This window comes from Barbus barbus, assembly GCF_936440315.1.
Source record: "Barbus barbus genome assembly, chromosome: 32".
NCBI lineage: Eukaryota > Metazoa > Chordata > Actinopteri > Cypriniformes > Cyprinidae > Barbus > Barbus barbus.
Window position 1 is genome coordinate 23,929,219 of NC_136760.1, and position 22,787 is coordinate 23,952,005.

Sequence of the window (22,787 nt, forward strand, 5' to 3'; positions counted from 1 at the left end):
TGGTTACAAACCGGCTAGTTCTTTCTGGCTGTTCACACAGAAAACAGCTCTTTTTAGACCACATGCAATACTTTCTCAAATGCCTAATTTGGGATATTGAATAAGAGGTTATGTTAAGAAGGACATCATGTGTCTTCGTGTTCTTGTTTATTCTGCATTTAATGTGCACATCAGCCAGGTAAACAGATTTAGTGATGTTAAATGAACTCTAAAAGCTTTTCAATTACTTATTTTAAATTGAGTATTAAAAAATGTGGTTTTAATGTTTTCAATTTTGAAAAGTACACAGCCTGAAATAGTTTGAAAGAAGTCCGTTATGCTCACCAAGGCTACGTTTATTTAATCAAAAACTATAATGTGAAATATTATTACAGTTTAAAAAAAACGTTTTCTATTTTAATATATTTTAAAATGTAATTTATTTTTGTGATTGCAAAGTTGAATTTTTAGCTTCATATCCTTTAGAAAACAAAATGTATTTGCCGATTTGGTGCTCAAGAAATATTTCTTATTATCCATGTAAAAAAAAAAAAAAAAAAAAAGTTGTGCAAACGATACCTTTATTTAGGGATTATTTGATGAATAGAAAGTTAAAAAGAACAGCATTTAATTGATATTAAGTCTTTTTTATCAAATAATGCATCCTTGCTGAATAATGGTACCAGTTTCTTAAAAAAAAAAATCTTACTGACTCCAATTTTGTAATGGTAGCGTATGTCATTATAAACCCATTACAGTATGTCTGTGTGCACTAACAGTGGTATTTTCTCACAGGTCACCGGTACTGTGGGCGGCATGCAGAGCGGCCTGAACGAGCACTTGTCTCGACTGGGCGAGATCTTTGCTGCACGAGGAGACTTTGTGCAGACACTGCAGTTCATGCAACAGATGTCAGAAAACATCATTAAGCAGCTGCTTGGGCTTCCTGACTGGGAAAAGGCGAAAGTAGACCTGGCTGCCATAGCTGATCAGACAGCATATGTGGAATATTACAGGTAATGATGAAAGCTGCCACCTTAAATCTTTCCATAATGTACCTCTCCTGGAATAATTTTTCTGTGCAATGCAGGTTTATTTGTAGCAGGCAAAAACATTATGAAATATTGCATCCTTGACTTTTCATATTCTTCTAAATATGGTTGAGTGAAGCACCATAGTAGTCCATCAGCCGCCAATGCATGACTGCATGTGTGTACAGTGTGTTTTATAGTTGCATTTAAAGCCATTTCCTCGTGTTAGACACTACAGATCACACGTTATTTACTGCTGTAGCTTCACAGCTGGTCATCCATCAAAACATCCACCAGTACTGCATTCATATTCCTGTCATTATTCCACATTGCAGATGACAGGTTGATAAGTGATGATGTCACAATCCTTTAGTTTAGGTTGGCAGAAAAGTTAATCTTTAATAGGAAGCATATTAATATAGCTGACATGTGATAGTGATAATGTGAATGTGGGTGTGCGTATGTCTGAGAGCAGTTTATAGGAAGAGACACATTCATCTATTTCCCTCTGACAGGGTTTCAGCGTATGAAATATTAATACTTATAGAAGTTGTTCATCTATTATGAATTATTTCCAGGGAAGAAGAGCTCTCTGGAGTGGCCTAGGCACAACACACGCGCTAACAAGAAGATTTTATCTATTAGCGATTGCGCCAGTTCAGGAAAGTCTCAGTCATGTTTTACTTAAGTATATAACTTGAAATGCAACCTAAAATTCATGAGGAGAAATAAAAAATGACACGCATGGAACAATTGTTGGCATGAAAAATAAGTATAACAGGAATGTGGATAGCGTAGCTCTGATAATAACAAGAGAATCTGATGTGATAAGAGAAATGTTTCCTGTTTTTATATATTTATTTTGTTTTCTTGGTATTGTGTCAGATTTGAGAACAGTTTGAAATGCTGTTAAGATATTTCTGAAACTCAGATGCGTTTGAGATACTGGGATTGTTTTGTCCTCAAGAGGAAAATCTGAGAAGGTCTGTGTGAAACAGCTGAGAAATTAAAAAGATTTCGTTAGTCATTTTTCTTTTAGATGGGTACACAAACACTGTCTTGTTTCATACCCTGTTTATTTTTCACACATATCTTGATTAACAGTTTCTAAACTTGGCAGTATATTGTGTGAATTATTGTCAGCATCTCTGATCACGTCATTTGATGTGTATTCATTAACTGCTTATAAAAGTCTTCATCTGCTGGTTTTTCTTTCTTCTGAAGGTGGTTGACATACCTCCTGATACTGATCTTGGATCTGGTCATCTGTCTTGCTGCTTGTCTAGGCCTGGCCAAACAATCCCGCTGGCTGCTCACTACGTGAGTACAAACATGACATTACACTGGGTTATCATGAGATGATGAATACTGGAATTAAAGACAAAGATATATAAAGAAAGTTGCCTCAGATTTTTTTAATTGGGTCATATTACCATGATTTTCTTCAATATACAAGTTCATTGTACCATCAAGGTTGCCTATAATGCTCAGAAAACATCCCATCCAAGACCATTTGTTAAAAATAAGCAAAAGCTGCAGTGAGGAAAAAGGGTCAGATCGGTTAGATTTTATCAACTTTATCTGTAGGAGAAACTTTTATCTCAGGGAAGAAAAACAATAATAAAAAATGTATGATATGACCCCCTTTGAAATGTTACGACATAAGATTTAATATAAAGAAGTTAATTAAAAGAAAGATCAAAGAGAAAAGAACAGCAAATAAAATGTTATCCTCATTCTCGAAGGATTGCCTTTTAATGCTGTACACCTGAAATGAACAGAATATATATTTTTTTATTATTAAAGTTCTCATCTAAATGATAAATTAAAAAGGAAACCAATAGATTAGACGTGAGTAATTGTTTAATTTATCAGCTGAATTTTACTGCATAGTATTTCTTAATACTATACTATTAATACTTAATACTCTAGAAAGTGTGTCATTTAGTAGCACAGTGGATTTCTGAGTATAGAACACTTGCTGTCATGTTCAGTATAAAGAAGCGTTGGAAGAGTTCTGCAGTCTTATGGAAGTAAAGGGATTGTGCTATCAGAGATATCCGATGGTATATATGGTACAAACCCTTCGTTTATAAAGATTCATGAGCGATAAAATCTGTAGAACAAGCTCTGTTGGGTACTGTCTACCTACATTTCTCTCACACACAAACACAAAGCACAAACTGCGTTATGCTTATGCATGGTTAAATCTCATGAAAATGAAGTCACGTTTCATCCCAAAAATAGTAATTATTTTTTTGAATAAAGAAAATAAAACTGTTTATTTTTCACTCATATTGTCATTATTCAGAACCCAGATTTGACATTGGACATCAACTGGCAACCCAACATAATATTGTAATCGTCAATGGTGTTTTTTATGGTGTGTGTGCAGGATGATGGTTTGCGGTGTTCTGACTCTGATATTGAGTTGGGCATCTCTCGGAGCTGATGTGGCCACTGCAATGGTAAGTACAAACCAATAAGCCTGTTATTCAGTCAGTGATTCTGTTCGGGTCATTATCTGAGAGATGGATAATTCAAGACAAACGCATCAGTACTTCCATTCAGAACACTTCTTGTGATTACATATCATTGTGTATTTGTATGTGATGTTATTTGGTTTTTATATGCACTTGAGGCGGGTCACAGTCAGTCCATCGATATCAAAAGCTTGTTTATGTGGCAGAGCATGACAAATAATAGTCAACTGCTGTCTGCTTGCCTGAAGGAGGTGATAAACTTCCAATTTATTGCGTTTGATGTGGGTGTGTGTGCAATCAAAAACACTGCAGTTTGTGTTTATTGGGAAAAGAGTTGAAAGTGGCCGATTTCATTAAACCACATCAATGAAGGAGGATGAAATAAAAGAAAGGGTAAGTATTGAATGGAGGTCCACTTTCAGTTAAAAAGACCCAATGGCTTTTTTGATTCAGACATTACTTCCACAACAGCATTTTTGTTGACGGTCTAGATGAAAGTCTAGAGCATTGCAATCAAATTAATTCAGATTAAATAAAATGAATTGCATAGTTTTTTTTTTTGCTTTTTTTTTTTTTATTACTTTAGGCTTTTCATTTAGCTTCTCTGTAGAGTCTTGGGAAAATCAGTTTTTTGGCGAAGTTATATAGCTCAGTGTGATTCGTTGAACTTTTATATCCCTTCTATTTTCTCTTAAAAACTATTTCACTCATTCACCCACTTATTCTCCTACTCATAACTGTAACTGGCAGGTTATGAATGCAGTTTAACAGCTACCCACAAACCAATTATATCCATCAAAAAAGCAAACAGTATGGAAGAATCAATAGAGCCTGTCAGTGGAACTTGTAGCTAGTGCTGTGTGTGTGTAGAAAAATATGTTTTTCTGTGTAGAAAAAATACTGTTCATGCATTCCTTACAATGTACACAGTCCACAGCAAAAAAGTAATATAATATAACACAAAATAATATAGCCTGCAAACTCACAACCTTGCTTGCTATGGAAGCTTGTTCCTGCTACGGAATAAGTCAATCAAGTCAAGTCACCTTTATTAGTATAGCGCTTTTAACAATACAGATTGTGTCAAAGCACTTAACAGTTTCAAATTGGAGGATAGAGTATCAGTAATGTATAATAATAAGATTAAACACTCAATTTTCAGTTAAAGGCATTTCATTATTGAATTCAGAGATGTCATTGTCCAGCTCAGTTTAGTTTAAATAGTATCTGTGAAATCAAATTGACCATAATCGCTAGAAATTAAGTGTCCCCAACTGAGCAAGCCAGAGGCGACAGTGGCAAGGAATGAAAACTCCCTCTGTGACAGAATGGAGAAAAAAACCTTGGGAGAAACCAGGCTCAGTCAGGGGGCCAGTTCTCCTCTGGCCAGGATATTATTGTTTATTTATTGTTTTAATTACAATTTTAAATGTATTATATTTCTATTTTTATATTGTTGCAATTTCTAATAATAATAGTATTATGTAGTTAGGTATTTTGTTTTATTTTTAGTTTTGTTTTATTTTTAGTTTGATTGTATTTTTAATTTTAGTTTGTATTGTATTTTGATTGTATTTTAAGTCGAGGTCTTCACTGGGGATATGTCCCCGGGGCTCATCCAGGTGTCCCGGCCTCCGCCGACGATCAAGGCCGCAGACATCATCTCCCGGTGCCTATCCGCCATCTGATCCGGACACGGACTGAGAAACAGAATAAGAAAGAACAGACAAATATTAGCGTAGATGCCATTCTTCTAACGATGTAACGAGTACATCATGTGTTATGAGGAGTGTTCCCGGTTCCGGTTGATCTAATTAATGCAGCCTAACAATCCTTTAATGGATTTGAATAATAGAAGTGTATTAGTGTGTTATGTGTAAGCCAGGTTAAAGAAATGTGTCTTTAATCTAGATTTAAACTGACAGAGTGTGTCTGCCTCCCGAACAGTGTTTGGTAGATTGTTCCAGAGTTTGGGTGCTAAATAGGAAAAGGATCTGCCGCCCGCAGTCGATTTTGATATTCTAGGTATTATCAAACGGCCAGAGTTTTGAGAACGCAGCAGACGTGGAGGACTATAATGTGATAAGAGCTCGCTCAAGGACTGAGGAGCTAAGCCATTCAGGGCTTTATAAGTAATTAACAAGATTTTAAAATGATGTTTGATAGGGAGCCAGTGCAGTGTTGACAGAATAAGAATATAAAAAGATAATTGTGACTTTTAATCACAATTATTTTCAATTATCTCAAACTGTTATCTTATCAAGTTTACATCTTTTTTTCTCACAATTCTGAATTCGTATGAAGCCCAAATTGTGAGATATAAACTCTGAATTCTGAAAAAAGACAGACTTAAAAGATGTTATTTTGCAACTGCGAGAAACAAAATACGTTGATGTCTTGAAATTCTGACTTTTTTATTTTTTTAGAATTGCGAGGCAAAACAGTCTGAATTGTGAGATAAAAAGTTGCAATTACCTTTTTTATTTTTATTTCATGGCAGATACAGGCTTCCGTAGTATACAGTCTGAATATGGTGAGAAAGTGAGTGAAACTTGTGCTTTTTACACTGGTTGCAATAAAAAGCAAACAAGCATTACTAGTATAGTCTGATTCATGAACAAATTAGCCTTATACTTAAGTACTTGAGTCCGTTCTTTTAAAGAATTGCTTAAAATGATTCACAAGATATCAATTTTAAAATTATTATTCACTAAAACCATCAGAGAGGGGACTAAACTAAAATTTGACTCACCAACTTGATGGTTATGTGTTTTTTTTGTGTGTTTTTGGGTATTGTGACCAATTCTTCGATTCGATTCTTATTTTTATGGTTTCGATTCGATATCGATTAGCTATCAATATTTCATTTAAAATGTTAGTTTTGCAGACATGGGATCCATATTTTGATATAAATGCTGGTAACTGAAACTCTCCTACTTAAGTTTATTACTGAAATACACATCTACATTAATAATAGGGTGCATTACATTTACATTTATTAATTTAGCTGACGCTTTTATCCAAAGCGACTTACAATTGCTATATATGTCAGAGGTCGCACGCCTCTGGAGCAACTAGGGGTTAAGTGTCTTGCTCAGGGACACATTGGTGTCTCACAGTGGATTCGAACCCGGGTCTCTCACACCAAAGGCATGTGTCTTATCCACTGCGCCATCACCACCCCTGATGCACACAGTTGTTTTTTTTACGCAGTCCCCCACTACCATAAATTATGCAGTCGAGATTCCCACATTATGTGGCCTAACCGGAGTGCAATGGCCAAGCCTCGCTCTGGGTGAACCGCCTTCTTGATCATGGTGTCTCCCCTGCTAGGTAAGTATATCTATAATGGTGACACCTTCAGGACAAGAGGTGAATATTCATATCCTCTTACGTGAAACGCGCGATTTGGGGATTTCCCGAATCGATATAGTTGCGTTAAACTGAAGATCGATTAAAATCGGAGAATCAATATTTTTTACCCAGCCCTACAAAATATTACTATTTTGTTAATTATGTGTTGTCGGAAACATTGTAGAAAACACTGAGACCCTGTTTACACTAGTCTGAGTTAGTAGTCAATATTACCTTTATTTTATTTTGTATATTGTATTATTTTTCAACAAATATTTAGCTTCTTTTCTGTGCTGTCACTTGTATTCTGATCTGAATTGTTTTGCATTTTCTTGCCTTGTAAGAGAAATTGCTCCTGGGAGAATGGAACAATGATGTCATCATTGAATGCAAATGTATTGTTGACCGAAATATGCGTTCCTTTCACAGCCTGGGGATGTTTATGTGCAGACTGTATGTGAGAGTGTGTGCGTGGTGTGTCTGTTTTTTCCTTAGACAGACATTATAGCATAATGTCTGCATCCCTTCCAGCTGCCTATACAGTATGCTTAGAGCCTGCGTGATGACTCGTGTCGTATGTTCCTTCCTGTGGAACAGATAGCTGTTGTTTATTTGGGCCCATGAGTTCATTCTGTGTGTGTTTGCAGCCGTGTGTGCTTCCTGTGTCGATTTATGTCCCTTCACCTATTGCCCCAAACATCCTGCAGTAACAGAAATGTGTTTAGTTGAAATACAGTTATACAAGCCTTTTGGAACGGTATATTTATTGAATATATATACACTATCATTCAAAAGTTTGGGGTTAGTAAGATATTTTTGAATAAAAATGGATGCTTTTATACAGCAAAAAAATTATATTAAAAAGTTAATTTGAGGTTTTGCACTTGATCAAAAAATCCTGAAAAAACGTATTACATTGAGTAAGAGATATTATAGAAAGAATTATTGTAATAATATTTCACAGTATTACTCTTTTTACGATATTTGTAATAAAATAACACGTACTTAAAAAACATGCAAAACAAATATTGCAGACATCTAACTTTTGAATGGTAATGCATTTTAATTTTATATTTAATTTTTTACTTTTTTGTGTGTTTTACGGTCTAGGGCACAAGTGATTTCTGTGTTGCACCAGACAAATTTCTGATGAACCAAACAAAAGACGCAATCAGCTCCGGTGAGTGTATCTCTTATTCTGAATGCATGTACTGTACATTTGGAGAAAAACAGACACGGACACATACACTGTCATCTCTGTATTCACTGTAATCTCATATTATGAATGGGGATTATAGTTCTTCAGCGAAAAAATTTGCATGAAATGGCATTTTTACACTATCAAGTGCTTGAATAGTTTAAAGGGTTAATCTGAGAGACCTTTAATCCTGCTCCATAATCACTGTGACTGAATACATCGGTAAAATGGCCATTCCTATGATTACGTAACTTTAATCCTGTTCTCAGCTATAATATGTCCCTGCACTACCAGACAGACAGAAGCTCCCTCAGGTGCACGAGGACGGAGCCTCCCAGAGGAAAATTTAATTCCTCGGAGGCTGCTTTTCCATAGCGTGCAAGACTTAAAGGAATATTTCACCCAAAGTTGAAAATAGCACCACAGCCTGAATGATTAAAAGTGGCTGCTACACATCTGTCTAGTTTAGTGGCTGTCATCCATCAGAAGATTCATTTAATCTTTTGAAGACATGTCACCTTTTTCTTTTTTATGGTCTATATGCCATGCTCTTCATAATGCACTTTCTTCTTGTTTCTTCTTTTCTAGACATTGTGCATTATTACCTGTACTGCAGCCAGACGCTCCCCAGCCCGTTTCAGCAGGTACTATGTTTAATAGAAATTATCACTTGCACTTTGTTCTTTAATTTCCTACTAAAAATGGTCTTCAGTAGAGATGTGAATCATAAGGAATCTAAGGATGCTATTTTTATTCTCGTTTTACTTGATACTGATTTCTTTTAGCTCTTATGGGAAAACACAACTTTGTTTACAACTTGGTTTATGGTTACATTTAAATTATTATATTTAATGTTTGTATATCAGCAAGGGCAATGGAGTAGAGGAATGTTTATTTATTGTCTTTTGTATTATTTTCTCAACATTTCTTTCAAACTACAACCTCAATTCATTTTCATTTCTTTTTAATTTCATTGTACTTAATACTGAATTCTAACAGTTCTTTTTGTAATTTAGAGAAAGAAAAATATTTTAAGTCAAATATATACTGAGTGAGTCATTACACTGCTTAAAATAGCTAATAATTAATCTTTTTAAAACTGAATTGACCATTTTTGATCGATTCAATAAAAATAAGAGGGTTGTGTGTTTTTTCATATTGCTATATATTTGCATGTCAGCAAGGGCGATGCAATAAAAAGATGTGTATTTATTTTCTTTGTATTATTGTCTTTTAACACATTTTTTTCAGACTGCAAGCTCACAATTCATAATTTATATTTTATGGCGTTATTGACCATCACCATCCTAAATTAAATGAAACCTCATAAGTGACTAATTTGGGATTTATGCATAAAAATGCATAAAACAAACATTGGATAAAATATGTAAAATACTAAATTTTAAATAATTTTCTATTCTGAATTAATTTATTAATTATAAGTACATTTGTTAAAAAATCTCTCACTTTGTCTTCCATCTAGGATGAGTTAAGTTGTTAATGGATGTCACATCACAATGCATTATGAAATGATCTTCTCTGTATATAGACTGCATTGAAATGCTCTTTACATAATTTAGGTAGTTCAGTAGGTTTTAAAACAGTCAATATGAATCACTTCTTAATTCCCAAATTTAGCTATCAATTACTGATTTATTAATCTCCCTCTCTCCACCTACTTTACTCTTTTCCTGACTCTTGTCTGTGGCTTTCTCCCTCACTTCTCCTGTCTCTCTGCATCTCTCAGGGTTTTTAGGTCAGGCAGTAAAAGGCCAGTGTCCTATATCTCAGATTGCTGCAGTTCAGCTTGACTTGCTAGAACAGAGAAACTAGACATCTCTCTCAGATCAATAAAGTTGTCACAAAGATAGAGCAGCAAAGATGTTCATAACAAGAGATCAGTTGCATGTCCTTTAATCGCTCAGACTTTCACACACACACACAAAATATCAGTCTGTAAGGAGCATCTTCAGCATTTTTAATGTATGGCAATATTCTTGTAATGAGATGGATGTCTTTTTTTAAAATTCCCTTCTCGTGTTCTGTGAGATTAATTAATTCACTCTCAAATCAAGAGGGTGAAAATTGTACAAACAAACTGCATTAATTTAATCAGATTTAATCAGGTTTTGTATTTGATTATCTGCTGTTCCACTTGCTGGTGAATCTTGCAAACAAAAGCCTAGGTCATATTTCGTGTGTGTGTGTGTGTGTGTGTGTGTGTGTGTGTGTGTGTGTGTGTTCCATAAGCACATCTAAAGCCTGATTAAATAAGGATATCATATTTGTCACAAAAAAAAATAACTATTTTAAAATAAACAATATCATCCCTAGAATATTCTAACACAATCCATACCTCCAAACACAATGTTTTTTTGTTGTTGTTTTTCCTTACAAATGTTTATATTAATTAATTTCTTTTTGTGGATTTTGTTTTCTTCCTTTCTGAGATGGTCATTTATATAGACTTGAAAGCTGTCAGTGTTACCAGGTGTGTTTATCTGTGGATGGTGCAGTTTCTCTCTCTGCTGGTTGAGCGTGGAACTGCACATGAGTCCCTTTCATGATGAACAGAACCTGTGATGTGTAAACTGTGGATGTTGTTTGTTAGCCCTTAAACAAAACGAACTGATCCTGAATTAGTTTGTTTTGCAGTCCCTGACTGTCTTCCAGAGATCGCTGACCACCATGCAGATCCAGATCCAAGGTCTCCTGCAGTTTGCAGTGCCTCTGTTCCCCACAGCTGAGGTGAGTGTGCACTACACAGATTGAGATAGAATTATGCATTCACTTTAATACTTTGTGCTCAATTCAGTATAGTCTGTAGTAAAAGCCTTTACCATTAAACCATGCTTTTATCCAAAACTTACTATGCATATGCATATATATCTTATGACATTTTTGTCATATATATATATATCTTATGACATTTTTGACAATCTGACACAGTTTTATATTCTTATTATTGTAATGTAAAATTATTTATTTTAGTTAGACAAAATTGTATGTACTATGATATTATATGTATTGTAATATAATAGAAATTGAATGTAAAATGTAATGACATTTTTTAAAATTTAATGTAATATAATATAGTATGCTATTTTACTTCTTTGTTGGTGTATAAAAGTAGCTATGTGAATAAATGCATTTTATTGTATTGTATTTAAAGTATATTTTTTTCAATTATAATTTTTTCATAGCAATTATGTGTGGTTCTTTTCAGAGGGATTTACTGAGTATTCAACATTTATTGAATAATTCAGAGGCCAGTTTACATCAGCTCACTGCACTTCTAGACTGCCGAGGACTCAATAAGGTACGGAGCACACATAATGTTCCACCTGCTTCTGTCTAATGTGATGCTGCGAGATTAGTGAGATTTTAGCAATTAGTACAATGCATATGAATCTCTTGTGGGATGTGTGTGTTTGCAGGACTACCTGGACGCTCTGATGGGTGTGTGTTATGATGGCGTGGAGGGGTTACTGTATCTCTGTCTATTCTCTCTCCTGGCAGCCTGTGCCTTCTCCGTCATGCTGTGCGCTATCCCGAGAGCATGGCGACAGATTGCCAACAGGTACAGTACACACACACACAAACACACGCACAGAATGCATTAAGATCACTCACATTGACAACAGTGCACTTAACTCTAATCAAACATCCATAAACTAGCTAAGTAAGTTCTTTGGGAGTCAGTTGAGAATTACAGACAGGTCTGTTAAAGCCTTTGCATAAAGAAAGCATGCCGAAACTCAGTACCTGTCATTACAAACATGCCCTGAGGGTGCTTGCAGAGTTCCGGCACAGCACTACCTGCCAGTAATTTCTGAACAGTTTGACCAAAATTCAAGACGGTGTTTAGATTCTGTATGGCATGCTGAGTCACACTGTACATAGTTTTCATATGTTGGCTGTTTGCAGCATCTGTCATTGTGAATTTTGTTGTAAAATGCTATATCTTACAAATGCACTGGCATATTATTATGAAACTTGACTTTTGTCTTTAGCACCATAACCTGAAGCAACCTATGGAGATTTGGGCCGGCACCATGTAGTGATCACGAGAGATAACCCGAAGTACAAATATGCTTACATTGCTTTCTGAAACCATTTTCATATAACTCATAGTCAAATTTGATGGCATGATGCCTGCCAGAATAAGCAAAAGGGCTGGTAAAATCACATACCTGTGTACATACAAAAGTGTCTATTGTAATATACCTGTACATACAATTGTCTATTTGTATATGGTTATTCCCTATTTACTTGTTCTATTATAGTTCTTTTTATTATCTGTGTTTTTGTTCTGTCGCTGTCATTCTGTTGCACTGTGGAAGCTTCTGTCACGAAAACAAATTCCTGTAACATACCTGGCAATAAAGCTCATTCTGATTCTAATCTGGACCTAACCACACCAGATAAATTTGGTGGCAGCGTCACCTGTTGGTCAAAAGTGATAAGCAGTTATGTCACATTACAATTGATATATATTCATGGGTTTTCAGCCAGTTTGCTTAAAATCATCAACAAGTCTTCAATTACTAATTTTCTTTAATTTCAATTTTTTCAATTAGTCTAATGCTCCCTGGGATATTAGAACGCTTAAAGGGATAGTTTAACCAAAAATGAAAATTATCATTTACACACCGTCAAGTTGTTCCAAATATGCAAGAGTTTCTTTCTTCTGTTGAGCATAAAAGAAGATATTTTAAAGCATGTGAGAAACAAACAGGTGCTGGTCCCCATTTAATTCAGTGGGCACCAAAAAAGGTTTGGTTAGCCACATTCTTCAAAATATTGTCTTTTATGTTCAACAGAAGACATAAACTTCTGTTTGGAACAACTCTAGGGTGAATAAATGACAGAATTTTCATTTTGGGGTGAACTATCGCTTTAATTCTTGTATTTTTAATTCTGATGGTGTTGTAAATTGCACTTTTGTTCTGTATTTTTAATAATATAAATGCAGCCTTGGTTAGTATAGGAGAAAAATCTTACTGGCCTCAAACTTTTAAATGATAGTATAAACAATGCTTCTCTTTCTCTCCACAGAGATAGAGATTATGATGACATTGATGACGGAGACCCGTTTAACCCTCAGAGCCGGCGAATGATGTCCCACCATTCCCACCAGGCCAACATGCACAGCTTCGGCAGCTACAGTAGCAGCGTGGGCAGCCAGACCAGCCTGCACCCTCCAACACAGACTGTGACCAACGCACCCCTGTCAGAATATATGTAAGAGTCCACCTTACACATGATTTATTCTTTTTCATATTCTGTGATTTTCCTGTTTTCAGATCGTTGTGTCTGAATTTTGTGTGACAGCGCAATTCAATAATGTTTGGATGTTATAGAGAGCAGATGTTTATTGATTTGCCTCGCTTGAGGAATGTTAAAATTCACTTACTTTATTATATCTATAATATTTTCTTTCTCACTCTGTCTTGAACTCTCGCCTTCATTTTCTCTTTTCATTCATCACGGTCTTGTTTTGACAGGAACCAGTCTGTGCTGTTTGGAGGAAACCCGCGCTATGAGAACGTGCCTCTGATTGGGAGGGGATCTCCTCCTCCTTCGGTGCGTTGGGCTCCAGAGGCCAAGAACACACATGCACTCATGTTGACACAATGACAATAATTCATACCAAAGATTAACCTTTTTCACAGTCATTTTAAGGGTCAACATGAAATCAAAATTGGCCATATGTACACTATGTATTTTATTTAAAGAAAGTAATACTTTTATTCAGAAAGGGGTCAGGACACATTTAATGAATCAAAAGTAACGGTAAAGACATTTAAAAATAGATTTATATTTCAAATAAAATCTGTTCCTGTACACTTTCTATTGTCGAAGAAAAATAAAATATATAATTGTTTCCACAAAAATATTAAGCAGCACAATGCATTATGAGCACCAAAAATATATAACAGCATATTAGAATGATTTCTGAAGGATCACTAAAGACTTGTATAATGGCTAAAAATTCAGCTTTGCCAGCACAGGAATAAAGTGTTTTAAAAATATTTCACATTTCATATTACTGTTTTAACTGTATCTTTGATTAAACGATCTTGATTACCGTTATATACTTCTTTCAAAAACATAAAGACCCGACTCCCACTTTTGAACAGTAGTGTACTTCCTCAAAAATTAGGCTTAATGGCAAAATTTAGAGTAAATGGGCTAAATTTTGATTTCATGCAAACTTCAAACTCTTGCCATGATACCCTTAAAGTTCTGTTTGTCCTTTGATAGCCAGTGGTTTTCTACTGTCTTCTGCTAATAGCTTCTTTTACGGTTTTTCTTTGTTTGTTCGTATGTTTCTCTGTTTGTATGTTTCTGTTCTTATTTTTTCTTCCTTATTTTAACCAAAAAATAAAATTCTTTTTGGAGCTTTACTCTCAGCCATATAGAAACCGCGTAAGTTGCTGTATGATTACAGTATTATTGTCCCAGCCCCTTTGTTCTCTGATCCTTCCCTTTTTTCCTTTTATTTCATCCCTTGTTTTGTTTTTTCCCCATGCGTTTGAATAAATTCTGCGTGGATCATTTTTCCTTTGTCACTCCTGGCATGGATCCTCATAGACACACCCACATATGTTGTATGTTAGACACAGATGAGCTATGTAGAGCACGCCCCCTGTTGGTAGGAGATCAGAATTCATTTACAATAGCATTTTTCTGTCGGATTGTAGTGTTGTCTGGCCACTAGCATGTCTTACAAACCCTTTTGTTAGCTATTAACTTTATACAGGTTTAGATTGAGTAAATGATAGCATTTTTATTGTCTTACAATCTAGCTAAAAGAACCAGCCTTGGCGTCATCAGTAAACTTGTTGTCCACAACAAACACAAAAGTGTAGTTCATGTTCATTTCACTCTTGAAAAATGGTTCTTGTTTGCTTGAATGTTCTTAGCGATTTATATATTGTCAGTTTGTGACTTCTGTGTGGATGTTTTTCACAGTACTCTCCAACCATGAGAGCCACCTACCTCTCCATGACCGAAGACCAGATCAGACACTTTGGGGAGGATTTCCGAGCGTAGAACTGATCTGTTGTCCTCTGGTGTGAGTCTTCACAGGCTGGAAATAAGGACACATGGAAAACTCTCACGCCAGCATGCGTGCGTGCCCATCTTTGTTTTAAAGGAGCACAGTCTGAAAGGAGAACATAATTTTAAGAGCACTCAGTGTGTGTCTGTACGGGTGCTGGCATGCATGTGTGTGTTTGTCAATCATTCTGATGGTGCAACGCTTCTTTTCTTTTCCCTCACTACTGACACATTTGTGAGGTGCTGAAATATCCTCTCTCTAATAATCTGTTTTATTTGTACGTTTACACCGTATTTTTTCATCAAATAGACTGTTGGTCTTCCCTATTGCCTTTTCAACTGCAGAAACTGTTCGACGTGGGTAACAAAAACTATTTTGGACCCACTTTATATTAAGTGTATTTAACTACTACAGTACGTACTAACATTTAAATTATTTGATGCAGTACACTTATTGTGTACATACATGTATGTGTATATATATAACGTGTGTATGTAATTACATCTGTAATTTATTTTCTTGCATCTTTTGCATAAATTACACTGTTAACCTTTAAAACTCACCATATCATGAAACCTGTCCCTCACCTTAACTCCATCCAATCTCATTAGCAAGTGTTCTAAAATACAAATTGAACACAAACAGTACATTTAGTATTATATACTACTGTAATATTTATTAATAATGTTTTAGTTGACAAATCAAAATTGGGGCGTGTCCTATAGTGTGACATAGCAAAAATGTAGAAAAAAAACTTAACATGAATAAAATGTATCTTCATTCTTAAAGTTACAAATAGCATGAGAGAGGTTTATCTTCAATGTTAGATTTTTTTTATTTATTTATTTTTTTAAAATTTTTTCCGTCACACCATAGGACACAATGATACATCAACTGCCAATATATCATAGTAATAAATTATGCATAATTACATGCAAGTAACCCTAAGACAAACCCTAACCATATAGTAAGTGCATGTAGTTAATATTACTCAGTACCTAAATGTATAATTACACTGTAACAAGGACACCTTCAAATAAAGTGTAACCCTTTTTCTAATATTTTTAAAATCTAATATACTTTAATTTCACCTTTATTTCAATGACTGAAAATTATTTCTAATTAATTGTAGTTAACAATAGCAACACTGACACAAACAATTGATTGTTTTTTTTGTTTTATTTTTTTTTTCATAAGTACATAGTAGTTAAAGACAACTAATATAAATATAGTGGGACCACTATTTTTTAGGCATAGAAATTGAGCATTTTTTCTTACCGGAGTACATAACCTTATATAGGTTACACATTTGCCATTTTAAAGATTGTGTACATATAAGTGTGGACACTGGTTGAAGTATTAATATTCTGTGCATTGGACATTTAGTCCTACACAGTGCACAGGATTGCTAGCATCATCATAGTAGGTTTGCTAGGTACTTTTCTAAGCAGTTGCTCATGAAACGGTGTCTTATGTTTTTTATTGTGCAGTGTGGACTTCATGGACATGTCATCACTTTTTATGATGGCTAACTGTACAAATACTAATGCATCTTCTTATTTTGAAGTGAAGTCTGTTTTGTTTTCTAAATGTGTTTTGTGCCAAGAATGGAAGCATGTTTTGTGCCTCTAACGCCTTTGTTTTCTTTCCCTTTCATTATTATTATTTTCAGTGAGTGACCATGTATCTATGGGAGCGGGGAATAAAAGCTTTTCTATTTGCTTTTTTATGCATGTAGAGGCATTTTAAGCACAACGTGATCAAAAATGATTCCACAAGTGATGTTTCTGACATCCTGAGAGACGTTTACCTCATTTCCAGCAGGCATAAATGAGGAGTCATTTTACTTGGAACTTAAAATATTCTCATATCAACTCTAGAGAGCCAATTTCTTCTCATGATGCAAATGCATATGCTTTGTATTAACATGTTGACCAACTGTAAATAACCTGTATGATAACCAGTGTTGTGTGATTACTTGTATTTCTTTCTTTGCTCCATTCTTGTGTTATTTGATAAAATCAGCTACTTGGACAGATGCTTGCACAGCGTGTTCTCATTTGAGATTTATGCTCGCATCCATTTGATTATTGCATAGTTTTAATACATTTTTTAAACTGATTTTAATACTTTGGGTGCATGCATAGCACTGTGTTGCAGACACTTGAATTCTGTCTAACTTAGAGGACAGAAACATGCATATAATAAAACCATTTTGAGCTGAATGAAGATCTATGAGTGTAAGAGTTATGGATAGGCACTTCACTTATAGCTGGTTGGGCATGTTTTTACTCTATGGGGTAAATTGTCACACTGATAATGCTGCCATAAAACACTATTTTTGACTCTGCAACAAAATATAAACCTTTAAACGATTATGAAACTACAAAAACATAAAATTAGTAACTATAAGTTACATGACAACCTGATCATTATAATACTAATTATGTGAAAACAGTAACTTTACGGTTAAGATGTGCTATTTTAACTATAGCAACATAATCAGCGCTATTGCAGAAATATGACTATGTATATATGATGGTTTCAGCTTGAAAGAGAGAGAGAGAATATGACTGAATGTTTGAATAGTAAGTTAGATAAAAGTTAAAACAAGCACTCAAACCTTATCACATAGCGGTCAGTAGCCTAGTAATGTTTACTAATTATATTAATACATAATAAACTGGAATTAAACTTAATTTAACCATAGTATATTTATTTTATAATTCTTGAAAAAAATATATATATATATATTTTCCTCGTGCCCTGTGACTGTTGATTTATGGCGTTGCTAGGATACGGTAAACTCCTACAGACCTGAGGCACTGAACCATCAAAACCCAGAAAGCGTCACAAAATCAGGTAAGATTAATAACATGTCTTGTTTAGAAAGATTTAACACCAAACGGGTGCCTGCCATAGACTGATACACGCCTTAGCTAAATATAGCCTACATAATAATCATACTTTGTTTTGTAAAGACTGCGGGTTATCTGTTTTTTTCTAGAGACCCAAATGAAGTGAAGCGCACAGCCACCAGTTTGTCCTGGCACCCCGATGGCAACCATAAACTTGCTGTCGCCTACTCCTCCCTGGAGTTTCAAAGAGCACCCAATGACATGAGCTTCGACTCCTACATATGGGACACTGGTATAACATAAGAACAGCTGTGATATAACTGAGTCATGAGTCACATATAGTAAACACAAAAATATTGAAAAAAACAAAACAAAACTGTTTTTCAGAAAATCCCAACAAACCTGAAATGACACTGAAACCTGTATCTCCACTTGTATGTCTGGAGTACAACCCAAAATATTCACACATTCTCGTTGGGGGAAGCTACAATGGACAAATCGGTGGGTTTTATCACCTGAGCGCCTCTCTGGATGTACAATTAATCTTGTTCTATTCCAGCAACCAAAACACTTATGACCATCTGAGCTCTTTTAGTGGTGTAATTAGATTGGCCTCAGTCGCTCGGTGCATTTTTAGTTCTCAATAAATTATGGTTAATGGAAAAAAGAACCTTTGACCTTGTCTGAATAGCATTTGCTAGATAAAACAGATGTGGCTTTTTGTAAAGTCTAATGGCTAGACTAATAGTCTACGGCACTGAATGAAAAGATGAAATGAGTATGTACTTTGGAATGGCATCTGTAGATGTATTTGTGTAAATGCACAAGAATAACCTTGAGTTTTTTTGAAAGATTATGCATGACCACCATGTTATTTAACCCGTTATCAGCATATTGGGACACTCGTAAAGGCAGCCAGCCAGTAGAGATGTCCACCATTGAACACAGCCATAGAGATCCCGTCTACAAAGTCATCTGGCTGCAGTCGAAGACAGGCACGGACATCTTCTCGGCTTCTACAGATGGCCAGGTCTGTGTGCAATGACACAAAAGTCTAAAAATAAAGAAATAAACCACACAATATTTCACTGGGACTTACATTGCATGCTAATGAAGTCATCAGAGATAAAAGGTACTCTCGCATCTGACCCCAGGTCCTGTGGTGGGACATTCGGAAGATGAGTGAGCCCACTGAGATACTCGTACTGGACCCTAGTAAAAAGGGGAACCTTGATAATGCCCTTGGTGCAGTCTCGCTGGAGTTTGAGACCACTATGGTAAGAGCAGTTCTTAGTTTGTTTTTTCCTTGTTCAGTTCTTGTTTTTGGCTCACTTGTAGAAATAGATGTTGAGATTTGAAACATCCTTTGTTTCTGATTACACAAGCCCACAAAGTTCATGGTGGGCACAGAGCAGGGTCTTGTGGTTTCATGCAATCGCAAAGCAAAAACCCCAGCTGAGAAGATTGTATGCACATACAGCGGACACCATGGTCCCATTTACGCCCTGCAGAGGAACCCATTATTTCCTAAGAACTTCCTGACCGTGGCTGACTGGACCGCCCGCATCTGGTCGGAGGACATCAAAGAGTCCTCTGTCATGTGGACCAAGTAACTTCTGTTCTGGTGTTCAAATGCTGCATTATAAAATTATTTATTTATTTATTTTACAGGTTTCAAAATCTAAATATTGGAAAAATCACCTTTAAAGTTGTGCAAATTAAGTCCTTAACGCATATTACGAATCAAAAATCAAGTTTTAATGTATTTAAAGTAGGAATATTACAAAATATCTTCATGGAACACAATCTTTACTTAATATCCTAATTATTTTTTGCATAAAAGAAAAATTTATAATTTTGACCCATATTGTTGGCTTTTGCTACAAATATACCCGTGCTACTTATGACTGGTTTTGTAGTCTAGGGTCACGTATATTGAAATAGAAAACGGTTCTTTTAAATTGTAATAATTATCATAATATTACAGCATTTACTGTATTTTTAATCAAATAAATGCAGCCTTGAGCATTGAAAGAGACTTTCAAAAACATTAAAAAATCTTACCAACCCCAAACTTTTAAATGGTATTGCAGATGTTTGGGGTAACATGCATTGGTGCCAGTATTTCTAATCTGTTTCTACAGGTAGAAACAGATCTGCCCATCTGTTAGATGCCTGCTGGAGTCCGGTCAGACCCTCGGTTTTCTTTATGGTAAAGATGGACGGCACCTTGGACGTGTGGGACATCTTGTTTAAACAAAACGACCCAACTCTCAGCCTCAAAATTGGTGCTTAATGTCTCTTCCTTGTACTGAACCCATCTCACAGTCCCATATCTCAGCGTTATGTATTTTAAGAAATATTGACAATGTCGCAATGTGTGTTTTTTCTCACAGGTTTGTGATGAAGCCCTGTACAGCATCCGAGTGCAAGATAACGGCCGTTTCCTGGGCTGTGGCTCTCAGCTGGGAACTACCACACTGACCTGTGCACACTGCAGAAGAACGAGAAGGCCCTGGTCTCAGAGGTCAGATACAAACACCTGAACATGTTCGATATACAGTTTTCTGTATTTTCCATTTAAAACTATACATGATGTATTGCTGTTCAAAATTGACCATGGCTGCATTTATTTGAACAAAATACATTAAAAACAGTAATATTGTTAAATATTATTACCATATAAAATAACATATATTTAACAAAGTTTTAAAACGATGTGATGGTAAAGCTGAATTTTCAGCATCATTACTCCAGTCTTCAGTGTCACATGACCCTTCAAGAAAACATTCTCATATGTGACCACAAAACCAGTCATAAGGGTCTTTTTTTTTTTTTTTTGAAATTGAGATTCATCATCTGAAAGCTGAATAAATAAGCACTAAATTTACACTAAAAAGGATGTAAAAATACTTTTGTATGTACTATACATTCCATCTATTATATTTTGCAGATGTTTGAACGTGAGACCAAGCAGGAGAAGATTCTGGAAGCTCGGCACAGAGAGATGCGTCTGAAGGAACGCAGCCGGGGAGGAGAGCGCAGAGGAGCTGCTGGCCCGTGCAGAGAGAGAGTTCTTCAACATCATGGAAGCCGAGAAGAAGAAAGAGGAGAAAGAACGAAACAAGGTGAAGGATGTTCTGCTTCTTGAGTGAACATGTTTATTCTAATGTTCAGACCCTTTAATCAAGGTTTTTAACCACACATCTGTGTATTTTGATGGGTGTTGTCATACGTGTGTGTTTTAAGAACAGCCTGTCAAATGAAATTGCCCCCCTTTGTTGAGCGGAAACAAATTGCACCACATGTTTGGACTGTTGCTTCAATAAGATAAGGGTCCCGGGCTCTATATATAACCCTGATAGCTGGGGTGAAAATGCTCTATTGTGAAAGACAAAGAAAGAAAAATCTATAAAGTCTACTTCATCTGTACCCAGAATGCTTTATGCTCCTCTGTGATTGGTGAGGAGCTTGCGTGAGCATCAGAAGTGTATTGCTATAGGCTTTTCTACTCAAAGGCGTATGCGATTAATGGTTTTGGCCTTTTCAAGGACCTACGTTATTTGAAAATAAAGAGCGGTTTATAATTAGGTTTGTTGTATATGTCTCTAACAATTTCTAGGCAGTTAATTGGACAAAAAAGTAGTTTGGCCGGTCTGGTTTTTGATGTGTCTTTTCTTCTTCCCTTCAGGAGAAAGGTGTGTGTGAAGAGAAAGATTTTCAGGAGGAGCATGAAACTAATGGTGTATCTTCTTTTACAAGAAAAGAAATCTCTCTGTAGACTGCCAAAACAGAACTGCTCTCATACACAGATCATGTTCGCAATCCATTTTACTTCCATAATGTGATGTATTTCTGAGTGAAATGGGATATTCAGTGAGAAAACTTTTATCATGAACATATTAGATTAGGCATTAAATACCAGAAGTGGAGTGGAGTTTCACAGTATGACCAGAAACTTTGGAACAATGTGTATTGTGAGAAGTCCTATACAAATAAACTTTGACCAGGAATGTGCATTAAGAAAGTAAATTAGTGATTTCATGTTGACTTTAAGGAAAAAATGCAGCTGGATGCATAATTGTTTGATTTATATCATGTACGTGTCTGATTAAATAAAATACATAGCATTTTTATTTTATTAATGTGTGATTATTTCCATTAGTCCAGCAGTTGTCAGTGTTGTTTCAGACTCATCTTTCATATCCTCAAAATAGCATTAGATGATGTTGTTGGAAATGGAATTGTGAAATCGGTAGTGACTTTTTGTAATAAAATATAAAAATGTTCATAACAATCAGTTTAGTCAATTGTAAATATAAATTTTTGTTTGATTATATTTGTCATTATATCCTTCCACATGTGTCTTAAGATTTTAAAATACTGGTATTGTGTGAAAAGGTCAATAACTCGACAATAAAATCTAATTTACAAAAAAAAAAAAAAATTGAAAATGGACCCTGAGCAGACCTCTAATATTATTCTGCATTTTTTTTCTTTTAGTTTCTGAATAAAATAAGTATTTGTTTGTTTGTAATTTGAGGGGCATATGAACATCATGGGTTTCTAATGAGACAAAGGCTAAAATAATTGAGTAAAAACAAAAATATTTTAAATAAGTTACCTTTGATATTATTATTGCTTAAAAAAATCATATAATTTATCAAATTAAATATAACCGTTTAGACCAGTCATGCAATTGTTAGTATCTATCTATCTATCTATCTATCTATCTATCTATCTATCTATCTATCTATCTATCTATCTATCTATCTATCTATCTATCTATCTATCTATCTATCTATCTATCTATCTGTC

The 22,787-nt window shown here is 35.2% G+C and overlaps 1 protein-coding gene and 1 pseudogene across 3 annotated transcripts in view; both read left to right on the forward strand.

Moving 5' to 3' along the window:
- The window catches only part of LOC306852463 (protein tweety homolog 2-like), a 55,049-nt gene extending 37,906 nt beyond the window's left edge, over positions 1-17,143 (forward strand). The window contains exons 4-14 of one of the 2 annotated variants that reach the window (XM_079389322.1): positions 775-995; positions 2,235-2,330; positions 3,406-3,478; positions 7,958-8,027; positions 8,634-8,689; positions 10,701-10,793; positions 11,272-11,364; positions 11,483-11,625; positions 13,104-13,289; positions 13,553-13,631; positions 15,024-17,143. In XM_079389322.1, coding sequence (XP_079245448.1) covers positions 775-995; positions 2,235-2,330; positions 3,406-3,478; positions 7,958-8,027; positions 8,634-8,689; positions 10,701-10,793; positions 11,272-11,364; positions 11,483-11,625; positions 13,104-13,289; positions 13,553-13,631; positions 15,024-15,104 — 1,191 coding nt within the window. In that variant the 3' untranslated portion in view covers positions 15,105-17,143. Of the gene's footprint in view, positions 1-774; positions 996-2,234; positions 2,331-3,405; positions 3,479-7,957; positions 8,028-8,633; positions 8,690-10,688; positions 10,794-11,271; positions 11,365-11,482; positions 11,626-13,103; positions 13,290-13,552; positions 13,632-15,023 lie in introns of both variants that reach the window. The other variant, XM_079389321.1, reaches the window with a different exon arrangement.
- Positions 17,144-17,406: 263 nt separating this feature from the next.
- LOC306852737 (dynein axonemal intermediate chain 2-like) lies at positions 17,407-21,750 on the forward strand (annotated as a pseudogene). Its single transcript has 10 exons — positions 17,407-17,411; positions 18,119-18,261; positions 18,357-18,470; positions 18,860-18,999; positions 19,124-19,246; positions 19,355-19,578; positions 20,118-20,253; positions 20,366-20,496; positions 20,923-21,097; positions 21,661-21,750. The product of its transcript is annotated as a dynein axonemal intermediate chain 2-like (transcript).
- The last annotated feature ends 1,037 nt before the right edge of the window (positions 21,751-22,787 follow it).